General features: G+C 39.0%; 2 protein-coding genes across 5 annotated transcripts in view; one reads left to right on the top strand and one right to left on the bottom strand.

The window, feature by feature from the left end:
• Positions 1-1,709: 1,709 nt before the first annotated feature.
• Positions 1,710-25,626, bottom strand: part of syn2b (synapsin IIb) — a 91,922-nt gene continuing 68,005 nt past the window's right edge. Inside the window, exons 6-13 of the mRNA XM_004548564.6 lie at positions 13,558-13,620; positions 12,235-12,377; positions 11,782-11,856; positions 10,930-11,032; positions 8,816-8,992; positions 7,686-7,752; positions 3,760-4,591; positions 1,710-3,641 (exon numbers count right to left, since the gene is read on the bottom strand). Coding sequence (XP_004548621.1) covers positions 3,488-3,641; positions 3,760-4,591; positions 7,686-7,752; positions 8,816-8,992; positions 10,930-11,032; positions 11,782-11,856; positions 12,235-12,377; positions 13,558-13,620 — 1,614 coding nt within the window. The 3' untranslated portion in view covers positions 1,710-3,487. The remainder of the gene's footprint in view (positions 3,642-3,759; positions 4,592-7,685; positions 7,753-8,815; positions 8,993-10,929; positions 11,033-11,781; positions 11,857-12,234; positions 12,378-13,557; positions 13,621-25,626) is intronic.
• LOC105940870 (metalloproteinase inhibitor 4) lies at positions 14,013-25,569 on the top strand. 4 transcript variants are annotated; one of them, XM_014412927.3, is made up of 6 exons: positions 14,023-14,274; positions 14,532-14,746; positions 21,791-21,888; positions 22,488-22,602; positions 22,990-23,114; positions 23,459-25,569. In XM_014412927.3, exons 2-6 carry the CDS (start codon positions 14,608-14,610, stop codon positions 23,654-23,656), a joined length of 675 nt encoding a protein of 224 aa, XP_014268413.1. In that variant the 5' UTR covers positions 14,023-14,274; positions 14,532-14,607; the 3' UTR covers positions 23,657-25,569. The 4 variants fall into 4 exon arrangements, with proteins under 4 accessions (XP_076740197.1, XP_014268413.1, XP_014268412.1 ...); XM_014412926.3 differs by having other exon boundaries at positions 14,433-14,746; XM_076884082.1 differs by having other exon boundaries at positions 14,013-14,746; positions 22,990-23,118; positions 23,459-23,744.

The following is a 25,626-nucleotide window of genomic DNA, read 5'->3' as shown; positions in this document are numbered from 1 at the left end:
CCCACAGATCTCTGTTGACTGGTTGCCCCATGGACCAAGAGCCAAAAGCAAAGTGTGTTTCCTCTGTCTTCACTGTGCATACTGTATACATGTTATCAGCGCTGGCAGACTTTGTTGAAGAACTGGTTCTGTTTTTAATTTTAAAAAGAGCAATCTTAATAAATCGTTTATTCTTGACATTACCTTGAAACCCTTTGCGATGTAGATGAAGCATCTGTTTATGTCAGATTTTTTTATGCTGCATACAGTAAACACACTGTCTGCATCTTTACACAACAGAGAGGAAAAAAAAAAGTTCAGTTTCACGCAAAAGTATTGTGGTTTATGTTAAAGGCTAAAGTGGCACATGTAAAAAGGGCCCTTCCGCCACTCGCCTTCTTAAAGCGTGACAAAAGCGTGACATTAAAGGCAGGATATGAAAGAAGAACAGGATGAGGAAAATATGACAAAGAACTTTTTTTTTAAAAGTGTCATTAATATGTGTTTTTACACACGTCTGTATGTATAAGTAATGTTTTTAGAGAAATATTTAGAGATGTTTTAGAGATATTTATATGTAAGGTATTTTTAAAGAGTGTAATAAATAATTATAAAATGCTAATCTTGAGAAATGGCAAGTACACAATTGACAGCACTTCCACATATACACAGTGCCATCTGCTGCCTCACATGAGAAAATTCAACCCAGTGCCTCTTAAATAAAACACCACGAGACATCAATAATTCACACTTCGCTCGCTTAAATTTATGTGATGGTGCTGGCAAATGATCATTTTTCTACTTTTAAGTGTTCCTAAAATGTAAATATTGTGCTGCCTGTGTAAGATATAATGCTCTACAATGTTTTGATATACAGTAAGCCTTCTGGCATTGCTAGATTTGTTAGGGAGACTCTGTTGTGGATGTCTTAGTATTTTTCATCTAAAGGAAAATAAATATATATGCTGAGAGCAAAATGACATACCAACAAATTAAACAATGTATCTCAGTAAAGGTTTTGAGTGTGAATATTTCTAAGAGTGTGATGAATGAATGTGGGACCCTGTGCCACGTGTGCTTTTTAAAAAAAAAAATTTATCTGGTAAATTAGGGTGTAGTTCTTCACACTGGGGCAAATCTGTTGAGTTCACAATTCAACAGATGCTTTTAACAGTCATGTGTCTTAAAGCTTAAAGTCCTTTTAATCACTTTAATCAAAGCTTTGTCTTGTGATATGTGGTATGTCTCAAATTTCCTGCTAGACAAGCCATGCCAGTGCATACAGCTCTTCAGACTCTTCAGACGTCCATGTGACACAATCACATGGACGTCGGTGACACCTAAGTCAAAATCTTGTCTTAGCAGTTGCATATTTTGTTTTTAACTTACTCACAGCGGTTTCAATGTTGCAGTATTTTAGGATTGGTGACATGGTAATGGAGACAGCTGATGAGCTGTGGCAATCCTTAAAGGGAGGAAGCGAAAGAAGAAGAAACTTACTTTTTTTCAGGTTTGTAGTTTGAAATCAGAAGAAGCAGTGGCTGTGGCGAACTTGGTTTTAGTCTGCTCAACAGCAGCTTTTTAATTAGACTTTCCCTGACTGGTGAATATCCACATCTATCCCAGGCCATATATGCTTACACAGATGCACCACACTTCTTTATGAGTGTGAAATAGATGTGCCCATGTGAAGAAAACACTCAAAGAAAAGACACAGCCACTGGCATGACTCTCAGTGAATCAGTGGGATGATGGAACCACATCTTTATTAACTTTTATCTGTACAGAAAAAAAAACCAGTCACCAGATCATGCAAAGCAGGATTGCATTACAAATAAAAACACAATATAAAACAAACATTTTATACTTTACCATAAATATGGAACCTCAAAAATAAATAAATATATTACAAAAAAATAAATAAACTTCTGACAAATACAATATGTCAAAGTTTACTTGCAACATAGTCATGGAAATGGATAAGCCGACAGGTTGATATGCAGGTCGTAGGATTTGTTTTTACGCGTACGTTCTTGAAATGCAACAACTGAACCAAAAATGACCGGTGAAGGTAGAGGGTTCAATCCAGGCTGCGTAAAATTCATTGCACCTATACATACAAGGCTAAGGACGAAACACCAACAGTTGTGATAGTACTCAGATCAGATGCTGACTGCACGTAAAGAGCAACCTGGAGAGTCACCATGGAAAGAAATCTTAAAGGGAATGTAAGAGTAAGGTATTCAACACATACACAGATCCCGTATGTATGATAATATAATAGGGTGACAGCACTCAACAGTCATGTCGAGGTGTTATTGCACTACTGTCTCAATGTCTTTTCATGAGAATAATCAACAAAGTACAATACTGTTGATAGATCTACACAGAGGTGAAACAAGAAATCACCAGTCACAACTACAGACATGAGTTACCACGTGAAATGCATTCATTTACTCGCCAGCCGTGCTCCTCCTAAACAGCAGCGGCACGCTGATTCCAATGCTCAAAGCTTCATAGTGAATGAATGCATTTTAATATGCAATTGACCCAGGTCTGCACAGCTAACACACATAGCTGTGAATTGAAAACATGTTCACAATAAGGCTACAACATCTAGAGAGAGAGAGAGAGAGAGAGGCAACGGAGGGCAAAGTCTAACACTGATAGAGCTCTCACTTGCTCCAAAAAGTCACACACTTGGAGGAGCCATGCACAACAAGTGAACACAAATGAACATACAGATATCCCCCCCTCCCCCCTAAAACACACGCACACATAAATGAACTTCAAGGCTTATAGACAAAAAGGGGCAGCAATGACGAGCCCAGTAGTCGGTAGCCAAGGACCAGAGAGACACAACGGCTGGATTTACACAGACAGGAACAAATCTTTTAAAGAAGTATCTCTTTTTTTTCTTCTTCCCTTTTTACTGACTTGCTGACCAACAACGATTCACTGGAAACCATCAAATGTAGGAGAAACCAAATGTCATATCTGAACATTAACATTTGTATAAATCCAGCTACTGAATGAAAGAGTTATGTCACTGACTGCAAAGCTAATCAAAAAGTGCTGCTGATTTCTTTTTTTATTATTATTGGCTTCTCTCCCATTATAGTTGTGTTTATACTGCATTTATATACTGTATATAAACTTATGTACATTCCATCTGTAGTCTTTAATATTATACTTTCATTATACCTTAGACTCTGTTCCTTTGTGTGCGCTGGGAAAAAATAATTTTTTATTCTATTCTTTCTACTATATCATAATATATTCTATATCAATGACTTAACTCCTTCAGACCTATTAGTCTGGGTTCATTCACGGAACATCCTACCCAGCAGGCCTCACTGTTACTCACACAGGAAAGCTAAAAGTGGTGCAGAAGAGGGACCGGGACAGAGGGAATACAGTACAGTTAACACACAAACTTTAATCTCAGACTGGTTCACATTTAATGTCAATCAAGTCATCACTGGCCAATGGTAAATGGAGGGTGTGTCTAGTCAGAGAAAAGGCTGGCGAAAGACTTTCGAAGGTTACGAATGGTCTCGGCCTTTGCCTCCTCCTGGCCTTCGCCTCCGGAGCTTGAGACCCCGCGGAAGAAAGAAGAGTCGCTGAAGGCGTTGAAGGCATTGGTCAGGGACTGGGATTTACTGGGAAGAGAATGGAGAAAAGGAGGGGGAAATCGAGAAAAGACAGATAAAGGAGAATTTGTATTCAAATGAATGAATGAATGTCTTTAAATAAGCGTGTTGATAATTCAGCTCTTACTTCAGAAGAGGGTGAGTCTTTTGCTGCGATTGTTCTTCCACTGTTGCCTCGGCCTCAGCCGGTGCTGCGGCTGCTTCAGCTGGGACTGGCTCAGGGTTCGGGGAAGCAGCAGCTGGCTTAACTTGAACTGGAGCCTTAGCTGGAGACTGGATGTTATGTTGGACCTGACTGGCTTTGGCTGGGGACGGAACCTGTGCTGGGGCAGAGACCGAGGCTGTATCTGAAGACTGAGCTGGTGCTTGGGCAGTGGGCTGGGGTGTGGGCGAAGCTTTCGGAGGAGGTGCGGTTTGTGGCTTAGGCTGGAGCTGTGGTTTGGAATTTCTGCGCATAGGAGGAATGGGTTTTGCAGGTGGTGTGGGTTTGGGGGGAAGATCTTTTGGTTTGCCAGGTGCTGGGGATGGGGAGCCTTGAGGCTGGGGCTTGGGCTGCTCTGTGGTTGGAGGAGAGGCTGGGGGAGAAGCCTGAGCTGCAGCTGAGGCTGCAGCGGGGCCAGAAACTGCGGCTGCTGTTTTGGTTGGTGGAGAGCCTGGAGCTGCAGCTGCCGGTACTTTTGCAGGGGATGATGGTGAAGCTTTGGCTGGGGCTGAAGTGGAAGCAGAATCTGGGGTTGGCTTTGTGACAGACGGGGCTCTCATCATTGGTGGAGGCCTCGGTACTGGTGGTTTTGTGACTGAGGCAGCTTTCTGCACTGGGCTTGGTTTCTGAGCCTGAACTGGTTTCTGAGCTGGACCTGGACCAGGTCTCTGAGCCTGGCTGGGCTTTGGTACTGGTTCAGATGCTCTCTTAGCTGATTCTGATGATGTGTCCACACTCTGCGCTTTCACTGGTGCACCTAAAAGATGAAATATAGTTATATGAACTTGTACTTCCACTGCTATACAACACCCAAATGCAAAAAGGGGGTTAATAATAGAACATACAAGCATCAGTATTTAAACTCTAGAGACTGTTAGTGCAGCGTTAGACAACCAGGCATTTGTAACACTCACCAAAAACCAAAGCAGAACATGACATAGAAAATGAGCTTGAATCTAAACATGCCCATTCACAAAATGATTCCAGACATTCATAGAAATCCTATCTAACTAATCTATCAAGAATAGACTGGGGCAAAGCAGGCTCTGAATGTTTTGGCTGTAATGACCAGCAGGGGGAGGCAGAACAGCAGTTAAAAGAAGGTGCGGTGATTCGCCTATCATGCCAAGTGTTATGCACAGTAAGTCACGTGACCAGCACTAGTGCGCTAATTAAAACAGGCAGTGGCAGGAAAGAATCAGACTGACGGTGAGGAGAAAGACAGTAAACAACAAAAGGTCAGGAGCTAACGGAGAAATACCGGTTTAGAACAAGTGATCCAAACACAAGCAGCAACGTGGCGGGACATGCAACACAAAAGAACCAAGTGATTACACAAGCTGAGATAGAAGCGGCAGGGCAGGGATGAGTTTCCAGCAGTTCAGAATTCATTTTCTCCAAAACAGAATTACTGAATGTAAATTACATTATAAAGCCTCTTTGAACACAGCTTGAAAAATGTAAACAGAATCCTGTTTATGGACTTATGAATTTATATATATTTTTTCTCATTACAAAAACTTCATGAAAATTCATCCCATGTGTTCTCAGAGAGTCACTGCTGTCAAGCAGCTAATTGGCCACGAGTCTTACGTTTGATCAGATTGTCATAAAGCATCCCAATGGTTGCTTGGGACTCACGACGCATAAAAACCAAAGAAAATACAATTTGTACAAACATAATTCATAAAGGGAGACACAATAACAATTTGCTTGGCTACAAACCCAGAATTAGGGAACATTGTGTTTAGAGATTGGCTTAATATTTTGTTGACCGCTATTATAATTGATTTTCGCCACATCAGTCAAGCAAGTACAGAAAGTGGCAAACGATTTTAGCTATATTATTAAAAATATTATTTAATCTCTTTATTTAGAAAAGGTTTAAAAATCAAAATCTTCATCAAATCTATAGCCAGATGTTCAAATATTAGCAATTCAATGGTCTGGATCCAAGCAAATGAGGAATGATCATGCAGACAAAGAAAAGTATGCTAATTTTTTTAAAACTTAATTTAATCAGGTGTTGTAATTGTGAGAGAAAAAAAACATCATATTTTGCACTTTATGAAGCCAGATTGCCTGTTTCAAGTATTATAACACAAAACAGTTGAGGCTTATTTACAACCAAACACAAACTCTAATCAGCTACTCACAAAAAAAGTCAAGATCTTGTTGCTCAGCCAGAAGGAAATCAATTTATTTAGCATAAAAATGCAATTTAAAGATTATAAAAATGATTTAAGCAGAAACCACAGAAACCCAATTGAGCTGGCCAAAATTTAACAAGCAGAGTGATGGTAATCTCTGTAAGTTATTTTTCTTTTCACTAAAGAACACATAAAAATAAAACATTAATCCACCAATAAGTGCACATGTTTTCACAGTGTTAAATTAGTATCACATATGGCATTGTTATTAATGCATAATTCATATATAGTGAAGTCCGATTTGCACATCTTAACACTCAATAGGCACATATTTATCTCTATCAATTCACATAAGACACAAAAAGCTATTTCTACAACATCTTAACCACCACATGGAGTACAGGCATTTGCCACACCCATGCAAAAAATGAGAAACCACAATGAACAAACATGCAAACCCAAATTCACACAAAGACAAACACAACAACTCCAACATTAATGGCTTTGTTAATGTAACACTTTGGGTAGCGTTTTACCACTGCGTTTAGTAGGCACACTTAGTTTTAAAACATCAGCCCTGAGCACAAACACCACCACACACACTCTCTCTCTCACACACACACACACACACACACACATGTTTGAAAACTTACATTACATCTGCAATTAAACTTAACATGCTGGCTAAGTGCATTTTAATATACATTTGCTTGTTAATTCAAGTGAATGCCACAAGTTAAAAACAGACAACACTGGCTTGTTAATATAAATGAATGCCGCAAGTTAAAAAGAGGCAAGGCATAGCTTTGACAGATAGAAGAGGCTTCTTGCTGTTCTTGGACCCAGACTAGTGCACCAATCATTTCTGTCAACACCGAAGTGAAGCCATGATGTCAATATACTAGTTTGAGGCAGTAATGAAGGAAACTGTTGAGTTCAAGGAACAAGGATCAGTATGCTTACAAAATACAAGCTGCTTCTACTCTTCTGCACTCCTTCATTTTCTTGCCAAGAGTTAGATGAGAAGATGAATATGCCTCTTGTACCTATACGGTAAACATGAAGCTACACTCAGTAGGTAATTAGGTAGGCTAAAAACAAAGCCTGGAAACAGGGGAAACAGCCAGCATGGCTCTTTCCAAAGAAACCATAGCAGATCAAAGTTTCCCATTTTGACAAGATGTGTGTCATAATTTTGATGAATACAAAACCTGTGAAAGCCACAGAGCAACACATGACGTCAAAGTGCAAATCAGTGAGTTCTAAAGGTGTTTATTGGTGGATCGGGTTGCCAGGTAAGCTGTTTTTCCCAGTTTCCATGCCCAGGCAAAGCTAATGGTAGCTGCATATCTACAGTACAGAGAAGACATTACTGTTGGTCTTCTTGTCTAATTCTTGGCAGAAAAAAACAAACAGGTCTATTAACAGATCGCTGGTAAACTGGATGATCGGGCATCTATGTGTTAAAGTATCAAGTCCCAATACAACGATGTGAAAGCACTGAATACTTATTTCCCACCTGTTTACTTTCTGATGGCAGTACTTTGTTTGATAAGGAAGATGTTCAAGTTAACAGCTAGTGGATACTTCATCTCAGAAAGTGATGTTAGCAAGGGGACTGTTCAATGATGAATTTAGTTAGTGTTTTCTAGACATGCTACAGCAGCAGCCCTTTTACATTGGTGAATAGTGTTCAGAAACCTTGAGGTTGAGGACGTTGGCTTGAAGTCCTGTTAGGATCAGCCAGTCCTTCCTTAGGGGCAGCAGTCTAGTAGACAGAGAGGAGACAAGGGATCAATGAAAAAAAAGAGTTGGCAAGGCAATAAAAAACGAGAAAGGGAAATTAAATTATATACAATTAAATTTCACAACAACAGTGGCCTCAAAACAAAACAGCAAGCTTTTTCATTATTTGTCACATTCAGTATCATAAAGAGTACAAGTTGCAGTGAAAACTTTTGTGTCCGTGCTGCAGCCGCACCATTCCAGGGCTTTGTGGTTTTTAGCATGAAGGGTCTAGCCAGGACCCTTCATGCGTGGGACTCGAACTTGCAACTCCCACTCCAAAGGTGAGTCGTGCTACCACTACACTACCTAGCTCCAGTATATACAGCAATAGTACAGCTGCAAGACGCTTTATATTGTAAGATAAAGACCCTAAAATAATACAGAGAAAACCCCAACAATCAGACGACCCCCTATAAGCAAGCACCTGGCAAAGCTGGGAAGGAAAAACTCCCTTTTAACAGGAAGAAACCTCCGTCAGAACCAGGCTCAGTGAGGGGCAACTATCTACCCCAAATGGTTGGGGATAAAGGAAAACGAAGGTAAGGATGCACTAGTGAGTTGTGAAGGACTACAGTAGGTGCTTCCTGTGCACCTTGGAAACACTTGCTACTTTTAGATCACATTGTGGATTTCCTGATTCCGCCATATTTATGATTGCTATGCTTTCAATGTTTGCTCTCTAAGATATAAACATCAGCCATCTCTGTAAAGCTGATCCAGTTTTAATGTTAAAATATTATCGTTGGTAATGAAAATGAATTCTCTAGCTCAAACCCAGAGACCAAATAGCAACCTTTATAGGAGTCCATCAGTTGGGAGCATAACCAGAAGCATCTATGTACTTTTCTAAAGAGGCTTACAGTATCTTTAAACCTGAAGTTATTCATCAGGATCCTTTGTAGATGCACAATTTTAAGTGGTCAGGACATGATTTCCACAGGGAGATTTTAAAACAGCAGCCACACTGGAAGAGGTCTAGCGGTGCAAATTTTTTTGTATTTGTAGAACAAATGCTACACAATGCAACATATTAAAGGCTTCACCTGTTGGGGCTGCACAGTAGCTGGCTTTTGGCTTTGAGGGGAGCGCGTTGGTGAGCGGGAAACGCTAGATGACCTGGAGGCCAGTGCTTGGTTCATCTTAGCCAGCACCACCTCTGAAATGAGCTGGCGGTCCTCTGCCTGGTGATCGCCAATCAGCTGCATAGATGAACCCACAACCTGGATAACAGGAGACAACAATGTGAGAGATGAGAAGATGTACGAACTATGACTGGCTAACAAAGTCAGGACATTGAAGAAAAAAGGAGGTTAAACAGCACAGCGGTCTGAACAGAGTATCTAGGTGATTCTGTTATATTTCTCCAATTGCAGGGAAAGTGTAGTTTGAAATCATAAAAAAAGACAACATAAAAAAATAAAACAGAAACAAAACACACCCACACCATTACAGGATTTTGTCTTTTAATGAGCAAAAACTGCCCTCAGTTTTACATCATTATAAAAAGTGACTCATGGGAACTGTGGAGGTATGTTTTTGTTATTTGTTTCCTATTTTTTCAGTTTCAGTATGAAATCTGCTTTCAGTTTAAATAGTACACAGTTTTATGACTGTCAAGTTTTTTCCAAAGCTTAAATGGGATGGATGACAAGCCTTTTGTGTCATGTCGGCTCCAGGATAATTTCCCTGTGCTCTCTCTGATGCATGGTCTCTTTTTTATCATTTTTAGTCATACAGTTATTTCCACAAACACATCTTGTCTGAATCATCACTACATAATCCTGTTATTTTAAAACTGTCACCATATCTCCCCCTCCATCTGTCTAATCTGTTTATCACAAACACACTCTTAGCTGTTAGACTACTTCAGCTTTTGCTCTACTCTTTCTATAAGTTGATTAGCTGCCGTCTAGAAACATCGAGTTGGTTTGTCTGTTCTGGCTTCTTTATTGACTTTCACAAAGCAGGCTGTGTTTTACCATATCTGAAGTGTGCTTACCATATTGTTCCATCTTTTCGTGGCCAGTTATCACAATTTTGATAAGAACTGACCCATAAATGAGCAAGCTGCAATGACCTACATAATTAAGATGCTCTGTACTTACTGCTAAAATTATTCCACGGAGAAGCAGCTCTTTCTAGAGCACTTTAGTTTCTGCCCTACAAACCCAAGCTTGTCAAGCTGCTGGTCACTAAACATTTCATCTTTGGCCTTGTACTCCTGAATTCTACCTTTTTTTCAACAGCTTGGTAGTAGTGTTGCTGCGATAGTCTGAGTCCCTCCAATTATTTGCAGCTCATACTTTTTCTTTTTGTGTCAGTTCTCTGCCTTTGGGTTCAAACATACTCCCATCAGTTTCTGAAGCTTAACCTGCCACACTGAAGTGCCCTAACTACCCAACTTTAAGAGAACCAATACAGCCAGAAAACCAATTTTCAAAGCTCCTCATACTTTATTGTAACCTCTTTCTATGTCAGCTTCTCTTGATCATGGCTCTATCTCAGCCTGAACATTGAGAATCTGGTGCAGTCATCCTGCCAGACGCCTCCAATCTGTCCAATCTGGACTAAATCTAAGCTCTTATACTTTATAGCCTTTAAAAACTTTAAAAAGAGTGTTAATGGTTTTGGTTTATGTAAATGTTTTCTACATAAAAGGTAGCATTAAGCAGAAGAAATTTATACTTCTACTTTGCTGTCATCACGACTAAAGGCTGCAAAACATAAAAACCAGTTTGCGATAAAAAAAAAAATACTGGAAAGGCAGAGGTGAAAGAGAAATAGAGAGATAGTAAAGTTTTGAAACACAAAGACAGAGCAATCTGGTGTAAAAGATGAACATAAAGTGACCCAAATTGTGTAATGTATGCACGTCAGAGTGTCACCAGACATCAGCTATTAAACCCTTAATGTGCATTCAGGTTACCTGAATCAGTTTATTCCCAGCCAGACAATCTCTGCTCCCAGCAGTGTAAATTGGGCCAGACATGCTAAATTTAATATGCTTATGCAACACAGCTACCACAGGCTGATGTCAACGTGGTGAAAGTTTCCAAACAAAACACAAGAGTCAATAAATACAGTGATGCAGGAAAAAGTCTAAAAACCTTTTGAGTTCTTTAGTTTTACTCCTCCCTTCCCTTCCTTTCCTTCTCACCTCTGTAATGTAGTCGTTTCCATCCTTGCCACATATGGCTTTGACAGCACAGATATCCAGTCCTCCAAAGATCTCTGAGCAGGTATCGACCCACAGTTTAAACCTGTCACAAAGAAAAGCGTGACAAATTAGTCCTATTAACAGCTGTCAAAGGCGACTATAGGTGACAATGTGCAACAAGATTAGGTAGTTAACTTGTTTTCTTTGCTGTATCAAAACGAGGTGGGAGATGATGGTGAACCTTTCCTGCCTTATTGTTAATGAAAAGTCTTGCACACTAATTAAGCAGTGGTATTGATTTATCACTTCAGCACAGCGTGTAGCAGAAATGTTGTTTGGGCTTAGATCCCAACGGCAAACCCGTTCTTGAGCCCCTTTAGCTCCAGGCTGTAACCTATGAAGGTGCTGTTTTTTTCCTTGCTTTACTCCTTCCAGTCAATCTAGGGTCAAAACAGACGGATCAATACTCACCTGAAGGATAATGTACTCTAATCCAGTGTTCTAGCCCTGGTAGCTTGCATAAAACTGAGCTAAAAGTTGTTTGACAACTGCAACTCTATAAATAATATTTGAATAATAATGTTTGTTCCAGGGCTGCTGTACACAGATAACGGTGCTGAAAGTGCACTAGATACTGTTTACAGTTTGACTTACTATACCTGTGCTCTCAATACTGTGCTGAAATGCATGCTTCACCCATGAGCAGATGATGTGAAAACAGTTGTGGTACAAAATGTCAACGGCTTTCAGCTGAATTAATCTGAGTACACTGACTAACTGTGGTAAAACACAAGAGAGATGTGTGTGACATCAGGGCAGCCTGAGCATCACTAATGTGGAAGCGGTGCTCACTTGTCAGTCATGGCTACTTGTTCCAACATGGCAGATCCAGTGTTGCTTTTCCAATTACCAGAGATAGATGTTCGCCTGGAAAAGGAGAGGAAATTGTGCATTAAATTATTATGTAAAAGCCTCATTACAGAGTCAGCCCTTCAGTATAGATATTATAAATGCAGGCAATAAAAGACAGAGAGAAGTAAGCATCCTTGCAGCAGGAGGTTTGTGGCTTCAGCTACTAACTGCAGTCAGGCAGAGAGCAGAGCTGTAGGTTCTCTGTCTGAATGGCAGTTTCATAACCATATGCTAGCATATGCTCTTTGTTTTTTTCTAAACTAAAGGCACATGAGACATGGAGATGTGGTATGGTAAACTTCAAGATTTATATTTCTGTCTGCTGGTACATGAGCGCGCACGCACAATATATCATCCCTAAATCCAAATGACGCACAAGGACAGCACACTTACATGTAGGCTTTGTAGTCCGTGCCAATTTTCTGGACCCTGATGTCGTACTTGGCGTCTACGAATGGCTCTGTAGTACAGTAAGTCTGAGTGATGGCCACCACACTTGCAATGTCCTGGAAGTCGCTCACATTGTCCACCTTAACCTACAGTGGAGTAAAACATATAAATACTTAATTTATTTATTCAAATAAAGAAAGACTCTCAAAATGCACCCAGTCTTACAATTTGTCACGCAAATGCCACCAATGTACATTTCACCCCCTGCTGGTAAATAGAAAAAGTGCAGGTTAAAGCGCTTCTCCATTGGCTTTACTTTTAAGACCGGAAGGACAGTGATGGTACGTGTGGGTAGAACATTTTCAAGGATGAGTGGTTGTTGAGCTCCTGTAACTCGGTTGTAATACACAAATAATACCTTCTTGTGTCACAATAAATTATATTTAATGAATAAGGGTAACCCAGCACAGAGTGGCACTACATGGATCACAATGTCAGGAGAGTCAGGTCAGGACAGTGCTTTAAGTTGCCGTTTCTCAAATGTAGAACACAAGCTTGTTTAAAAACAAATGCATCATCACTACTGGACATACTCATGAAGTTGACTGGCTGTGTTCAAAGCCGATTGACAATGCAGTTGCTGCAAACTGTCTGGACAATGTTTGACTTGCTTGATTCTAACATTGGTTCAACTGGCCATCAAACATTGGTTAACAGTGTTAAATCGATCAATCAATCTAATGTCCAATCTGACCGGTTAAGAAGTTTGCTTTCTCACATAAAGCTTCTCCATTTAATGTGCAGTGCATGTGTGAAAATGGCTTATTGAACTGAGCAGTTCAGGGGAATGATGTGTGGTGGATCGATCAGGAGCGGTAGAAACGCTCCACTCTGATTTCAGCCAGAAAATATTAACACAGTTGTCAATCAATAACAGCACAATGTTTGGACAAAATGTAAAAGGGAAGAGAGAATAAAAATGATGAACTGATAGGAGGAAAGGGATAAAGAAAGACATCTAAGATGGAAGCAGAGGATGGGAGAAGGCTATTAAGTGCACGCGTATGCCAGCAAAAGCACTAACAAGTATAATAAATGTGATTCTAGATGTAGTGGTGCTTTATGGTTACCATTTAACCATCTAAGCTAACTACTATAATAGCCACATGATTTGTCCTCCATTCACAGAGCCAAAACTATTTCCTGGCTGTAATAGTCGATCCCCACATATCTTTGAATGGCAGCTACAGTTTAAGTAAAGCAGGTGTGGTTAAATGGTTAATCTAACTGTATATATGTCAGTTGGTAAATAAATAAACCAATTACCTTTCCCATTCCAGAGTGAGCATGTCCAATCTTCACCACCACTGGGAAGCTTGGTGTTGTAATCTGCAAATAAACAGTATAACTGATGGATAAATAATGATGAAGAAGCATAATGACAACTTATGTTAGTTATAATAACAAACTGGAAAATCCTGCAGTGAAAAATAAGAGGCCCCTTTAGCAGTGGTCGTTATTAGTAAGGCAGTAAAACTGCTGCAATAAACAAAAACTCAAATCAAAGTCAGTAAAATTCATCCTCAAATAATGCCAATAAACATCTTATGAAAGTCACATGAACACTGTGCAAAAATAACAAAGAAATGTGTCTTTATTTCAGCAAAATCCTAACATGTGATGCTCATGGTGGTGCTAGAGGACAAGTCAGGGAACCACCAAAATCAGCGGGACTCATCCTCCGGGAATCGTGTATGTACACAGATCCACTGCAGCTCTGTAAACAAAATCCAAAAACCAAACCTAATCTCCCAAGTGGATGTGATTACATGAAACATGAAACTATGACTAAGTGAATGAGACCTATGCCAGCCTATGGGAGGAGAGTGAGGACATCAAAAGAGGGCAGAAGAAGAGCCAAAGGATGGTAGTTTTTCTTCTTGCGTTAGAGGAGGCTGTCCCTAAATTGTTGAGCACATAAGAGGCTCCCTGTGTGCGACCCTCTCAGCATTCAAGACCAGAGTGTGAGGGGATCCAACTATTGTAAGTTCCTCTGCGTATTGTCTACAGAGAGGGAGAGAGGAGAAGAGAAAAGAGAGCAGTGGCAGCAGCAGCAACAGTAGCAGCAGCCTTCCCTTCCCTTCACTGCAGCTTGAATTCATAGGTTTACTTTAAACTTATGAAAACATTTCTATCCACAGCTGCCTTTCGGCTCAGCAGAGCTCATCTTACCACTTCGACCCCACCGTCTTATCTATCACCCTGCCCTCTTGCTGACTGCCCACCCGACTTTCTTCCAGGGGAACTTAACAGGATCACAAGAGGTTGCCGAGCTTTCATCAAGTGGTGGAGCGGTCAGAGGTAGCCAGAGTCATCATGGCCGTGTCCCAGGAGCGGAGTGTGTGTCTGGGGCTTTGGGTGCTCATTTTGCTTGGTGCAGGCTTGGAGGAAGTTGTGGAGGGATGCAGCTGCCACCCAGCACACCCACAACAGCTCTTTTGCAGTGCTGAGATTGGTAAGTTATTGAAATTTAGAATAACCAAGGTTATATGTGTGAAAATAGGTGCATGCTTTATTTATTTATTTTAATCTGGACAATGTCCTTACATATTGACAAACCAATTAATTATTTGGATTACTGATCAGATTAATTACATGCTTTTAGGGGGAAAAAATCAATCCACAGTGCAAAATTAGTTTTACAAGAACTAATCAATAGAGGTTCATGGCTAAGCTACTGTGGCCTTTTTGATTATTATGATTATTATTCATAGAAAACGTGAGTTATCTGAACATAATTTCATGGTTGATATTTATAGCAGTATTTCAATAAGTTGATTTGGATGCAGTTTTTCTCTTAACATGAACTTTTCCTTGTGTGCTATCTGTTTTAAGAAATTAGCGCCTTCCTTTTGTCACTCACGTAAAAACAACCCCTAAAAAAAAAAAAAAAGTCCTGGCCTACTTTCTGTCCGTCCGTCTGTCTGTGTGCCTGTCTCTCTGCCCGACGCCCCCGTCATCCAGTTCTTTCTTGTCTAAGCACAAGCCAAAACCAACACTCTGCTCTGACTTTGAGTACTTGGCTCCAGAGTGTGGAAAGCTGGAGTATGTGCTTTGGTCAAAGGTTACACTCCAGCAGAGGAGAGAGGGAGACAGAGAGAGAGAAGAGGAAATTGCTTTTATTTTAGTCATGTTTTCTAGTTGGTCTGCAAATCCCTTTAGGTTTAAAGGGTCAACTTCTCTACAGTGCTTTTAAAACAAAGGCCGGGTTAAATGAAAGGCAATACCTGTATTCAAAATCTCCAGGTGAACAGCCAATTTAGATCTTGGTTATCTCAATGCAAGGTTTTTAGGACAGCATTTTACATGTGACACATGCCATTGATGGCTGAGATTACATTTCTGCAAGTATGAATATTTGGCTCTTTGAGCTTTCTTCAAAGCCTGAAACTATAAAGGAAAACTAGTAGAGGACCTGAACTAACCAGAATAACATCTCAAGCTGGAATGTTCTGGTTTTCAGCTGCATGGTGCTGTGCCCTGTTTTTTAATCATTGGTTATAGAGAGCAGGTTTCTTACTGCTAAGTTGTCACACATTTATTTGCTTGTCCAGGTATGCTTATTCAATAAGCCACAGAATGTAAACAGAAGATGGACATCAGCCACTGATTAGCGAAGTCACACTGAGACACCTTGAACCGAGCATTATTGCTGTTGCTATCTTTATATTTTGAACCTGGACTTGTTGAGCATGTTGCAGATCTGACAGAGCAACTGAAGGACACCAATTACTCACATAGTGGAGACTTGTCAGACATAATGTAGGCCTTTTATTAAAAAAAACAAAAACAAAATACTCCTGTTGTAGTCGATTAGACATGAAACTATCCAGCAAAACCTTTGAAAAATAGTTCTAAGATGAAAACTGTGACAAAACCTCACCATCTGCAGGGTGTTTAGATTGGACTCTGTAGAAAGGGGCAGTTTGTAGACAAGAATATTTTTACCTTATCCTTTTACTGATTACAACAAAACTGAAACGAACAAAAATCTACTGAGAAAAAAGTACACAGTTTTAAATAAATATACAATTCAGTGAAAGATAATTTGGTTGCTTTGGGGTTTTTTTGGTTGTTTTTTTTTTTTTGCATTGTTTTGTCATTTAAATGTTTTAGATAATCAAATTTTAATACACACAAAGATAACCCAAATAATGACAAAATCTAGTTTTTACATGGTGATTTTGTTTATTGTGGGGAAAATTGCTATCCAAGCTATTAAAGTCTGGACTTAAATCAGATTGAGATGCGTTGGCATGACCTTTAACAGTGACGGCTGAATTAAATTAGTTCTGCAAGGAAGAGTGGGCCAAAATATTTCCACAGTGATGTGAAAGATTGCCATCATTGTCAGTTATCACAAACACTTTGATGGCACAATCTTGCTATTAAGTTTAGGGGGGCAATTACTTTTTTCACACAGAGCCAGGTAGAATAGCTTTCCCCCCTTGAAATGATCATTTAAAAACTGTATTTTGTATTTACTTGGGTTCACTTTGTCTATTATTAAGACAATGATCTGATCCATTTAAGTGTGACAATTTAAAAAAAAGGGAAAAAAAATCAGGAAAGGTAAAAGTACTTTTTCCCAGCACTGCACCTCGTGAGGGGAGCTTAGCTTTGATCTGGACACTTATTTGACAAAAACATTGGGGCAGAGGTCAAAGGTCATTTTTCCATTGGCTTCTATATAAAAACAAGTTACTTTTGGCTGCTTATTCACAAGGGGTCACCGCAGTGTCACGTGGTTTTCTTTTTTTTTTTTTTTTTTAAGGCTGATGCCCTTTTTGACTCTGTACCAAAGGGATTTTTGTCTCCTCCAGGATCAAACCAGGAATTTTTCACTTAACTACACTGTGGAGCCACCCAGGCAAAACTCCAACTGTCTCCCCCTGCTGGTAGTTACATCGATTTTTAACATACAGTGAATAATCTAACCATGGGTCAGAACAGAAACAAAACAAAATTGATCAATACAAATTCTAGATTTAGAGCGGTGAAAAAAGGCTAAATGGCATATGTCCCCAAAGAGATCGTCCGCACCTTGGTACCATAGCACCATAGCTATATTTTAAAGTCATGTAATATTTAGTGGCATTGACAATAGGTGTATAATGTAAACAGTAAGTAAAAATAAATGATAAAAATGAGCCCAGATGAAACTCCAACTCAGCACACACTTATTGCGTGAACTCTTACAAAGGTTGTATCACATGAAAAACCTTTTACATAAGTTGTGCATAAATTCAGAAGAATTACTAAAGATAATTGAAAATTCTTTTGAACTGTGGCAAGTTTTTAGTTCCAAAAGTATGTGCCTGTCTCTTAATGGATATGGATACTGGGCCTTTTTCAGATAGGATATAATTTTCTGGACCGATGCATAACAAAAAAGGAGACTCAAAATCGAAATAAAAAAACGTGTTTCACTTGGTGGCACCTGAGGCCATCCTTGGTTGCTTTCTAAGAGTAGGCTGGTGGTGTCCTTTAGCTGACCTGACAGTGCTGTCAGAGTCGATGAGCTCTTTGAATAAAGCTCAACATCTGAGTAATATCCCATCTGGACAAACCTTGGACGGTTCCCTGGCCATGTTTGTGTATTTGACATTGTGTGCATGCGAGTGTCTGTTTGTTGGACAGAGGCCAAGCCATGCCAACTCAGCCTACTCCATCTCTCTCGCTCTCTCTCTTTCCCCAGTCTCTCCCCACTTCATTTCCATGTCTATAGGCTTGGTCTAATGGTCTGCATACTAACAATATCAGTGTGAAAGCCCACTGACAGTCCAGCTTTGTGAGCATGACAAGGGTGCCGATTCATCTTGGAGGGGGAAGTTACTTACTACAGATAGGTTCTCATGGTACAAGTTTGCAATATTTCTCTTTGGTTATGAAACTGTGGGGCAGATGCACAGCTACTTTCACTCAGCAGGCGTGCCTGTCCTTATTCCCGTTCATAACACAGCTGCAGTAACTGAAATTAGCTGGTAACCCAGCGTGTACACTTCAAAGACGGGGTGGGGGTGTGGGGGTAAACATTTCAGATAATCTAGGCCAAGACAACTGTTTTGGAAGGTTTTGCAATTCACTTATTATTATAGACAATTTCTTAAGTATATCTCATGGAATGCACTTTCCAAAAAATGTTATGGCTTCTTGCAAATCCAATAGAATTTTTCTTTTCCTTACCCAACCAATAGTTCCTCAATTAAAGATCAAAATCACCAACCTGGCTGGTTAGCTATAGATTCTATTTTGGCACTGACACACGACCAAAGCCAAGACTGCAAATTCTTTGATCTTTCCACAGAACATATCTATTCCGTGGTATACTGCTGACCATTAATACGGCACACAGAGTGACAGCTAATTTTCCAAAGTACTTTGTCTATCTTGAGACATGTTTCTTTGTGTGTGTGTGTGTGTGTGTGTGTGTGTGTGTGTGTGTGTGTGTGTGTGTGTACCACCATGCACACACTTTACATCACAATAGAGCAGGACTGAGAAATCCTTGAAAGATTCTTATGAAAATAAATTCATGCAAGAATATATACATATATACACCGGCTCCTGTGCGGTAACCAGAATTTAAAAAAAATCCTTAATCTATAATGATTTAGCTTCACATACCTAAGCTAAATTATTAACTAAATACATAAAATATTAACTAAATAATACTGTAATCTTGCATACAGATATTTGAGCTGAAATACAAAAATATCAGCTTCAAAATGTATTTTAGTATCAAAAGTAACAGGTCTCCTAATACCCTGTGAGCTCGGTTATAATGTATCCTTTCAGAATGTTAAACACATCAAACTTTTTACATTAACCTTTCGTACAACCTATTATTTTACTAGTGCCACATTCAATGTACTAACTTGATATTATGAAAAAAAAGAACAACTTTGATCAAATATAATAGATAGAAAGTGAAAAGATTCAGTAGTAGCTGTAGATGTAGTCGTCTACAGCTCAAGCTTTGACAGTGCCTACTTAAACAAATACAGCTAATTAATCAAACCAAACTCTGCTGACATTTTTTGAGGTTGCAGCTGCATGTGTGTATACACAGTAGGTGGGTTAATGGGCAGGTGTGTCTTTGTAGGGGTCAGACTGTAAGGTAAGGTACTACAGAGAACGTGGTCACTGTAAAGTTTTGGATAATGCCAAGATGATCAAGTTATCAACTACAGCAGCTATTCCCAAGAAAACTACTGCATGGCTGCAAGTCTAATGCTTTCAAATGTATTACCACACCGAATCTGAGCCTCCGGTTATGAATTATGCAGTGTAACAATGAAGAATATCAAATAGCATAGAGGCATCTACAGTCATGCTCCCTGACATTTTCTATAAGGTAATGTATGAAGGTTCCTTGATCAGCTCTTTTGCTGCAAGCAGTGTAACGATTAAAGCGTTATACGAATTCGCACATATTTGTCTGCCTGCCCATCTTTCCACTTGTGTGTTTGATGAACAAAAAAAAAGTCTTTATTTCTCCTGAGCCAATTTCACAGAACATGCTGAGCTCCTCCTCCTCTTACCAGCACACAAAACCGTGGCACAGTTATGTGTCGAGCGAAAAGAAAAAACAAGCGAGGACGTTTGCTTAGCTGTGTGCGAGAGTGAGGTTCACACTTTCACTCCCTCTCCCTAACACTGTTACTTTTCTCTCTCTTTCATGATTTCACAAAGGTTACTCAATTCACTTCTGGCTCCTTTCCCCCCTCTCTTTCACCATTGCACTACAAGGGACTGTACTCCTGCTTTTACAGAGAATAGATGTGGGAGATGAATTTACAGGGAATTCATTAAAGGATATTTTATATTATATCCTCATTATATAGGATATTATCCATCATGCAGAATATCTTCACAGAGAAAAAGCACAAATGCTTTTAGGACAAGAAATACCCAGTGTATTTGGTCAATATTATTCTGTCTGATAAAACAACACAACTCTTTACATACTGGTGTAGTGGGTACGCCTTTATCACTCATACATTCAGGGCAAGATTGTTATAGTTAATGAAAACTAAACTAAAAACTAAAACGAGAAGTGAAAAATAACAATTTAGTTACCGAAAATAAAATAAAAATACAGAGGAAATATCCTTAGTTTTATCATGTTAGTTTGGTAAAGATTTTTTATTACAAGTTGCTTGATGAGGCATTGATGGACATGTTTATCGAGACTTTGCATGTGTATAAAACTGTGACCCAACTGCTTTCAAAAAGAAGTGTTTTTACTGTAATACCTGCACTGATTTTCCCTCTGATATGGCTATATATACAGCATTTAGCCACACAAGCTACATAGTTCGGCTTATGAAAGGCTTATTCGTGACCAGGGTTAAAATTCACCCTTTTGAAATGTTACAACGCCAAACTTGTTACAGCAAATTAAGTGGATTTTAGTGCTATTACAGAGCACATTTACCTTCAAACATGAAGGGAATTCCAAACAAAAAGTCCATCATACTGCGCTGCATGTTGAAAAAAACCCATTACAATGTGTTGAGGGTGAGAATTAGCTCATATAGACGCCTCATTCTGCTGGAGATTCATTAGTCACTGACAGGCCAGTTTTTAATGTAATGTGAAATGCAACCATAACATATTACAAACTTTAACACTGTGTTACTAATGTAAGCAGTAATCTAGTAATCTGAACGTGGTAGCACTTGTCGATTATGGTAAAAGAAAAGAAACACTCCATGCATGTTTTTAACTCACTTTCTTATAAGTAGCTGTCACATACATTTTTCTGTGATGCCACTGCTTTTCACTTTTCATTAAATTGAACCTCAGATGTATAATAATAAAGTCAGTTCTCTTTGATTGATTGCCTTACCAGTATGTTATCAGTCTGAAAAAGAAACATCTAACAGTGAAATTAATTTGTCAGTCATCATTACAGCCCTTGCCTATGTCTAAAAATGTAGATTCAATGTGCTTGGTGGAAGAGAAAAATAGCTCAGTATACATAAAGCCTCTAATATTCGGGTCAGGTTGCTTAAAGTAATCAGTGTTAATAATGTTTTGATTATGATTAATATTCTCAGAGGTTGTAACATTAAAATGTGCTGTGTGTGTATGCACAGTGAAGTATATACTCATACTGCACATACAGTATGTGCTAGTGGAGAGGACTTGGTAGTTAATGGGAGTGATCAAGCAGAGAGCTACTTGTTATTCCATGTGGGTTTTGATTTCCCTCCCAGAGGAGAGGAGGACACATCCTGTATCACTACTGAGAGGACATGCATCCATCTATCTATCTATCTATCTATCTATCTATCTATCTATCTATCTATCTATCTATCTATCTATCTATCTATCTATCTATCTATCTATCTATCTATCTATCTATCTATCTATCTATCTATCTATCTGCACAGGTTTTTCATTGTTTCTTGTATGCAAACAATGTTCTTATCTTATCTTGGATTTACTTGCAGGATCCTAATCCTTGTTTTTTTCTGTGTTTCCCAAACAGTGATAAGAGCCAAGATATCTGGAGAGAAGATTGTGTCGCCTAGCAACAGCTCCTCACCTTACATGAAGATGATCCAATACGAAATAAAAATGATCAAGGTGAGAGCCCTGGTCATGCACACATATCCATTCCCCCCCCCCCTCCCTTTTTAAACTGTGTGGTTTATGTGGAGCTACATATAGCCTGCCCCCTATAAAGTAAAATGTATCATGCATGTTAAATGTCTCAATGGCACACACATAACAGTATAACATCCACCGTTTGATTTCCCACCTTTGTTTGACATCAAACTCCCCTCTGTCTTTAAGTGCTTCCTGTCCCTGTGTTAACTGTCAAATAAAGGCAAAATGTCCAAATATTTTTAGAGCAATGAGAAAAAAAATCAAGCTGAAATGTTCCAAATGTCTATCTCCACATGACCTCATGGTGTTAATAATGACTACTGAACAGGATTAACATTTGCTCTTCATAAAAATGTCTGCTCATTATAAATATGCAACACTTTCATTTGCACATTTGGATTTTAAGCACTAGGATGTTCTCTGCTGCTGTAATTTGGAAACCTAGAGTTCTTTTATTATTCCTCCTGCACGACACTGTTGCTGCACATACTGTACTGCATTAAATTTACATTATGCCAAGCCCATTCTTAAAAAGTACAAAACGTTTCTGCTCTTTTCCTCTCATCTGTATCTAGATGTTCAAAGGTTTTGACAAGGCTAAGGATATCCAGTATGTGTACACTCCAGTTTTCTCATCGCTGTGTGGAGTCAAGCTGGACTCCAACAATAAGGCAGGGTATCTGCTCTCAGGTACAGTATGCAATGAAACTTTTTTATATTGTGCTTTGAAAGAAAAAACAAGTTGGTACATTGGTGCTGTGACCAGTAAAGAGAGAAATTTTCCTAAATGGCTTTTCTTTTGGGAGTGAAACTATTCATTTTCACTGAGACTGATTCCTGTCTGCCGGGGACAGCGCTAAACAAATTCATTAGACCACCACCCAGTGTAAGGTTTATTCCACAAGGTGAGACAATCATCAACCAAAACACTAGGTTAAAGCTGTATACCAATGAAGCTCTTAAAAATTTGGTTTATCATTAGGAGTATTAAGATTCTTATGGAGGCCTTTGGACACAGCAATAGTTATTTAATCTATTCTACTGAATGCAAGGCTAAATGCTGATGTCACCAAACAGGGAGCATGTGGAGTGATGGGAGGATTTCTATTGGCCAGTGTGATCTGGTAGAGTCTTGGGACAACTTATCAGTGTCGCAAAAGAAGAATCTCAACTATAGATACCAGATGGGCTGTGAATGCAGAGTGAGTAAGGACTGTCAATTCTCTATGCATACATATTTATCATTCTCACACTCATCTGTCTGTGTCAGAGACGTCTTCATGAGCTTAGACTAAAGAAACAGTGTAACAGCTGTTACAGCAGAAAGGCCACTCTTCTCATCTGTTCCTGCTGCTTTGCCTCTTTTCAGTCTCTCTATATTCAAAAAAAAATTGTTTGTTTTTATTTTGTCTAAAATGTGTGAACATTGTTTTCTCTTCCAACCTTTGCATAACTGTAATCCATAATACACGGGAGACCTACTTCACTAATAAATGATGAGATGAGAGATGAGATGACGAATCGATTATTCTTCTCTTCTTCTTAGATCAACACCTGTTACACAGTGCCGTGTGCATCTACAGGAGAAAACGAGTGCTTGTGGACTGACTGGCTGCTGGATAACAGCCTAAACGGCGAGCAGGCTCGGCAGTACGCTTGCATCCGCCGCTCTGACACAAGCTGTAGCTGGTACCGGGGTGGGCCTCCATCTGAGAAAGACTTCTTTGACATGACTGACCCTTGACCTGTAATTCTGAGATTCATTTTACTCAATATGTTTCCCAATATGCCTCATGAAAAAAACAAAAAACGAAAAAACAAAACCCTGCTTTGGCTTATGTAGATCAGATCTGGGGTTGAAAACAGCAACTGATTTCATTAAAAAAAATTTGGGCGAATATTAAATCTGAGGGAGCATAATGTAACCGTGAGCTTTGAGTGGTTGTTACAGTAAATCTTGGAAAATCTGTCCAAACTGCAGCACTCCAGTGAATCATCTTCTTTCTCTCACGCCAGATTAGACTCATCATTTGATCTAGACCGTTTTTTTACCTGAAGGCAAATGAATAAAATTATACAAGGCCTTACATTTGTTTATGCATGAAGTATGAAGCATAAAGGTGTTCATTTGCTGCAAAAATAAGACAAAGTTATATCAGGAAACAAAAATGGTAAATAAATAATAGAAGGAAGCTGTCGCAACCTTTTCTGAACCAATTCCAGACCCACTGCAGCAGCTTTCCTTTCCCCTCTTTTTCCTTCACACCTCCTGGGAGTGAATATCTTTAAATAGTATCTGCTAACTGTCAATACAAATGAAAGTACACAGTATATACAAATCTGTGTGGAAGGTTTAGGCACTAAAAAACTGAAAGTCTCTTTCAAAAGTCTACAATAAAAAATTATTTTTATTTTTACATTTTTATGAATTGATCCATATCTGGTGTGGGCAATGTTTCCGCATGTAAATCCAAGGCAAAGGGTGCCTGTATGTTAGTGTACTTTTCAGTGGTAACCTCAGTACAGTTCTAAGCGTTTCTGAGTATTTTTCCAATGTTCTGCTGGATTTAGCCTGTCTCCATTGCTTTTGTCACTTAATGTAAACCCATTCAGACTCCATGATTCAGACTCCAAGGCTCTATGGGGACCATACCATCTGTTGCAGGACTCTTTGTTCTTCTAACGATTGTTCTTTGAGATGCTTCTTTATTTTGTTTCATGCTGCATACTGAATTTGGGCCCCATAAAAATGGCATTGTGTAATGCATAATAAATCAAAGTGCCTAAAACCTTTTCATAGTACGGTATACAGGCCGCAAAGCACCACTGACATTCTCGAATTAATTATATTTTTACTAAATCTGATGCAGGAATTATATATACACTACGAGTCTCGTTCACCTTAATCACAGTTTTTCCCCCTCAAATTTATGAGACTGTAAATATTGTATTTTGTGACAATTAACATTTTAAATGCTAACAATATTTGTTCTTATAGCATATAGATTCTTCTCTTGTGTTTTTGTGTGTTTAGTTTCATTGGTTGTACTATTTCCTGTGCCAAAAAATCTAATCCAGCGCTTTAACAACTGCACTGCCGTCTGTAGAAGCCAAGCCTGCCCCCCTCTGCATAGAGGAAATGATTTAACAAGACAAGGCTCAATTCACCTAAAACAAAAGTAAAAAAGTAAGAGGAAGTGGATTCATCTCAAAATTGACAAAACCAGCAAAAAAGAGAAATAGCTGACAACCTTGAATGAACAATAATTAACAGTTAAAATTACTCAATATAATAACTCAGTAAGAAGTGTGAGTTGACCCCTGTCTTGTTCATGACTAAAGTCATACAGATTAAAATGCATTGTGAACATCAACATCAAGAATGTCTCGACATCGTATTATGGTCACATTTAACAATAACTACTTACATTTAACCTGCACTACGCAGTCATTTGTACATTGGATTCTGTCAATTTGAACATAGTAAAATGATAGTAATGCATCCTAACTGTATGGCTTTAGTGAAGCATTAAGCAGTTTCATGTCTGTTTTATACTGTAAGACCTGTTCGGGTTTGTATTTATGTGTTTCTGTCCGAATAGAGTCTTTTTTATTTCCATGTACCAAAAAAGATTGTATATAAAATGTCTCAGATGACCTGTGTGTCATGTGCTTTTTTTTTTTTTTTTTAGAAATTCTCCTCAGCTACCAAAC

The sequence above is a fragment of the Maylandia zebra genome, linkage group LG5 (genome assembly GCF_041146795.1).
Source record: "Maylandia zebra isolate NMK-2024a linkage group LG5, Mzebra_GT3a, whole genome shotgun sequence".
Taxonomy (NCBI): Eukaryota; Metazoa; Chordata; class Actinopteri; order Cichliformes; family Cichlidae; genus Maylandia; species Maylandia zebra.
The sequence above is the reverse complement of the archived record's forward strand: the minus strand, read 5'-3'. Positions and strand labels throughout refer to the sequence as shown.

Coding starts and splice junctions, on each gene's coding strand:
- LOC105940870 (XM_014412927.3), top strand. CDS start 14,608: ATGGCCGTGTCCCAGGAGCGGAGTGTGTGTCTGGGGCTTTGGGTGCTC. Junction 22,603..22,989: donor GGCAGGGTATCTGCTCTCAG/GTACAGTATGCA, acceptor GTCACCAAACAG/GGAGCATGTGGAGTGATGGG. Junction 23,115..23,458: donor AGATGGGCTGTGAATGCAGA/GTGAGTAAGGAC, acceptor TCTTCTTCTTAG/ATCAACACCTGTTACACAGT.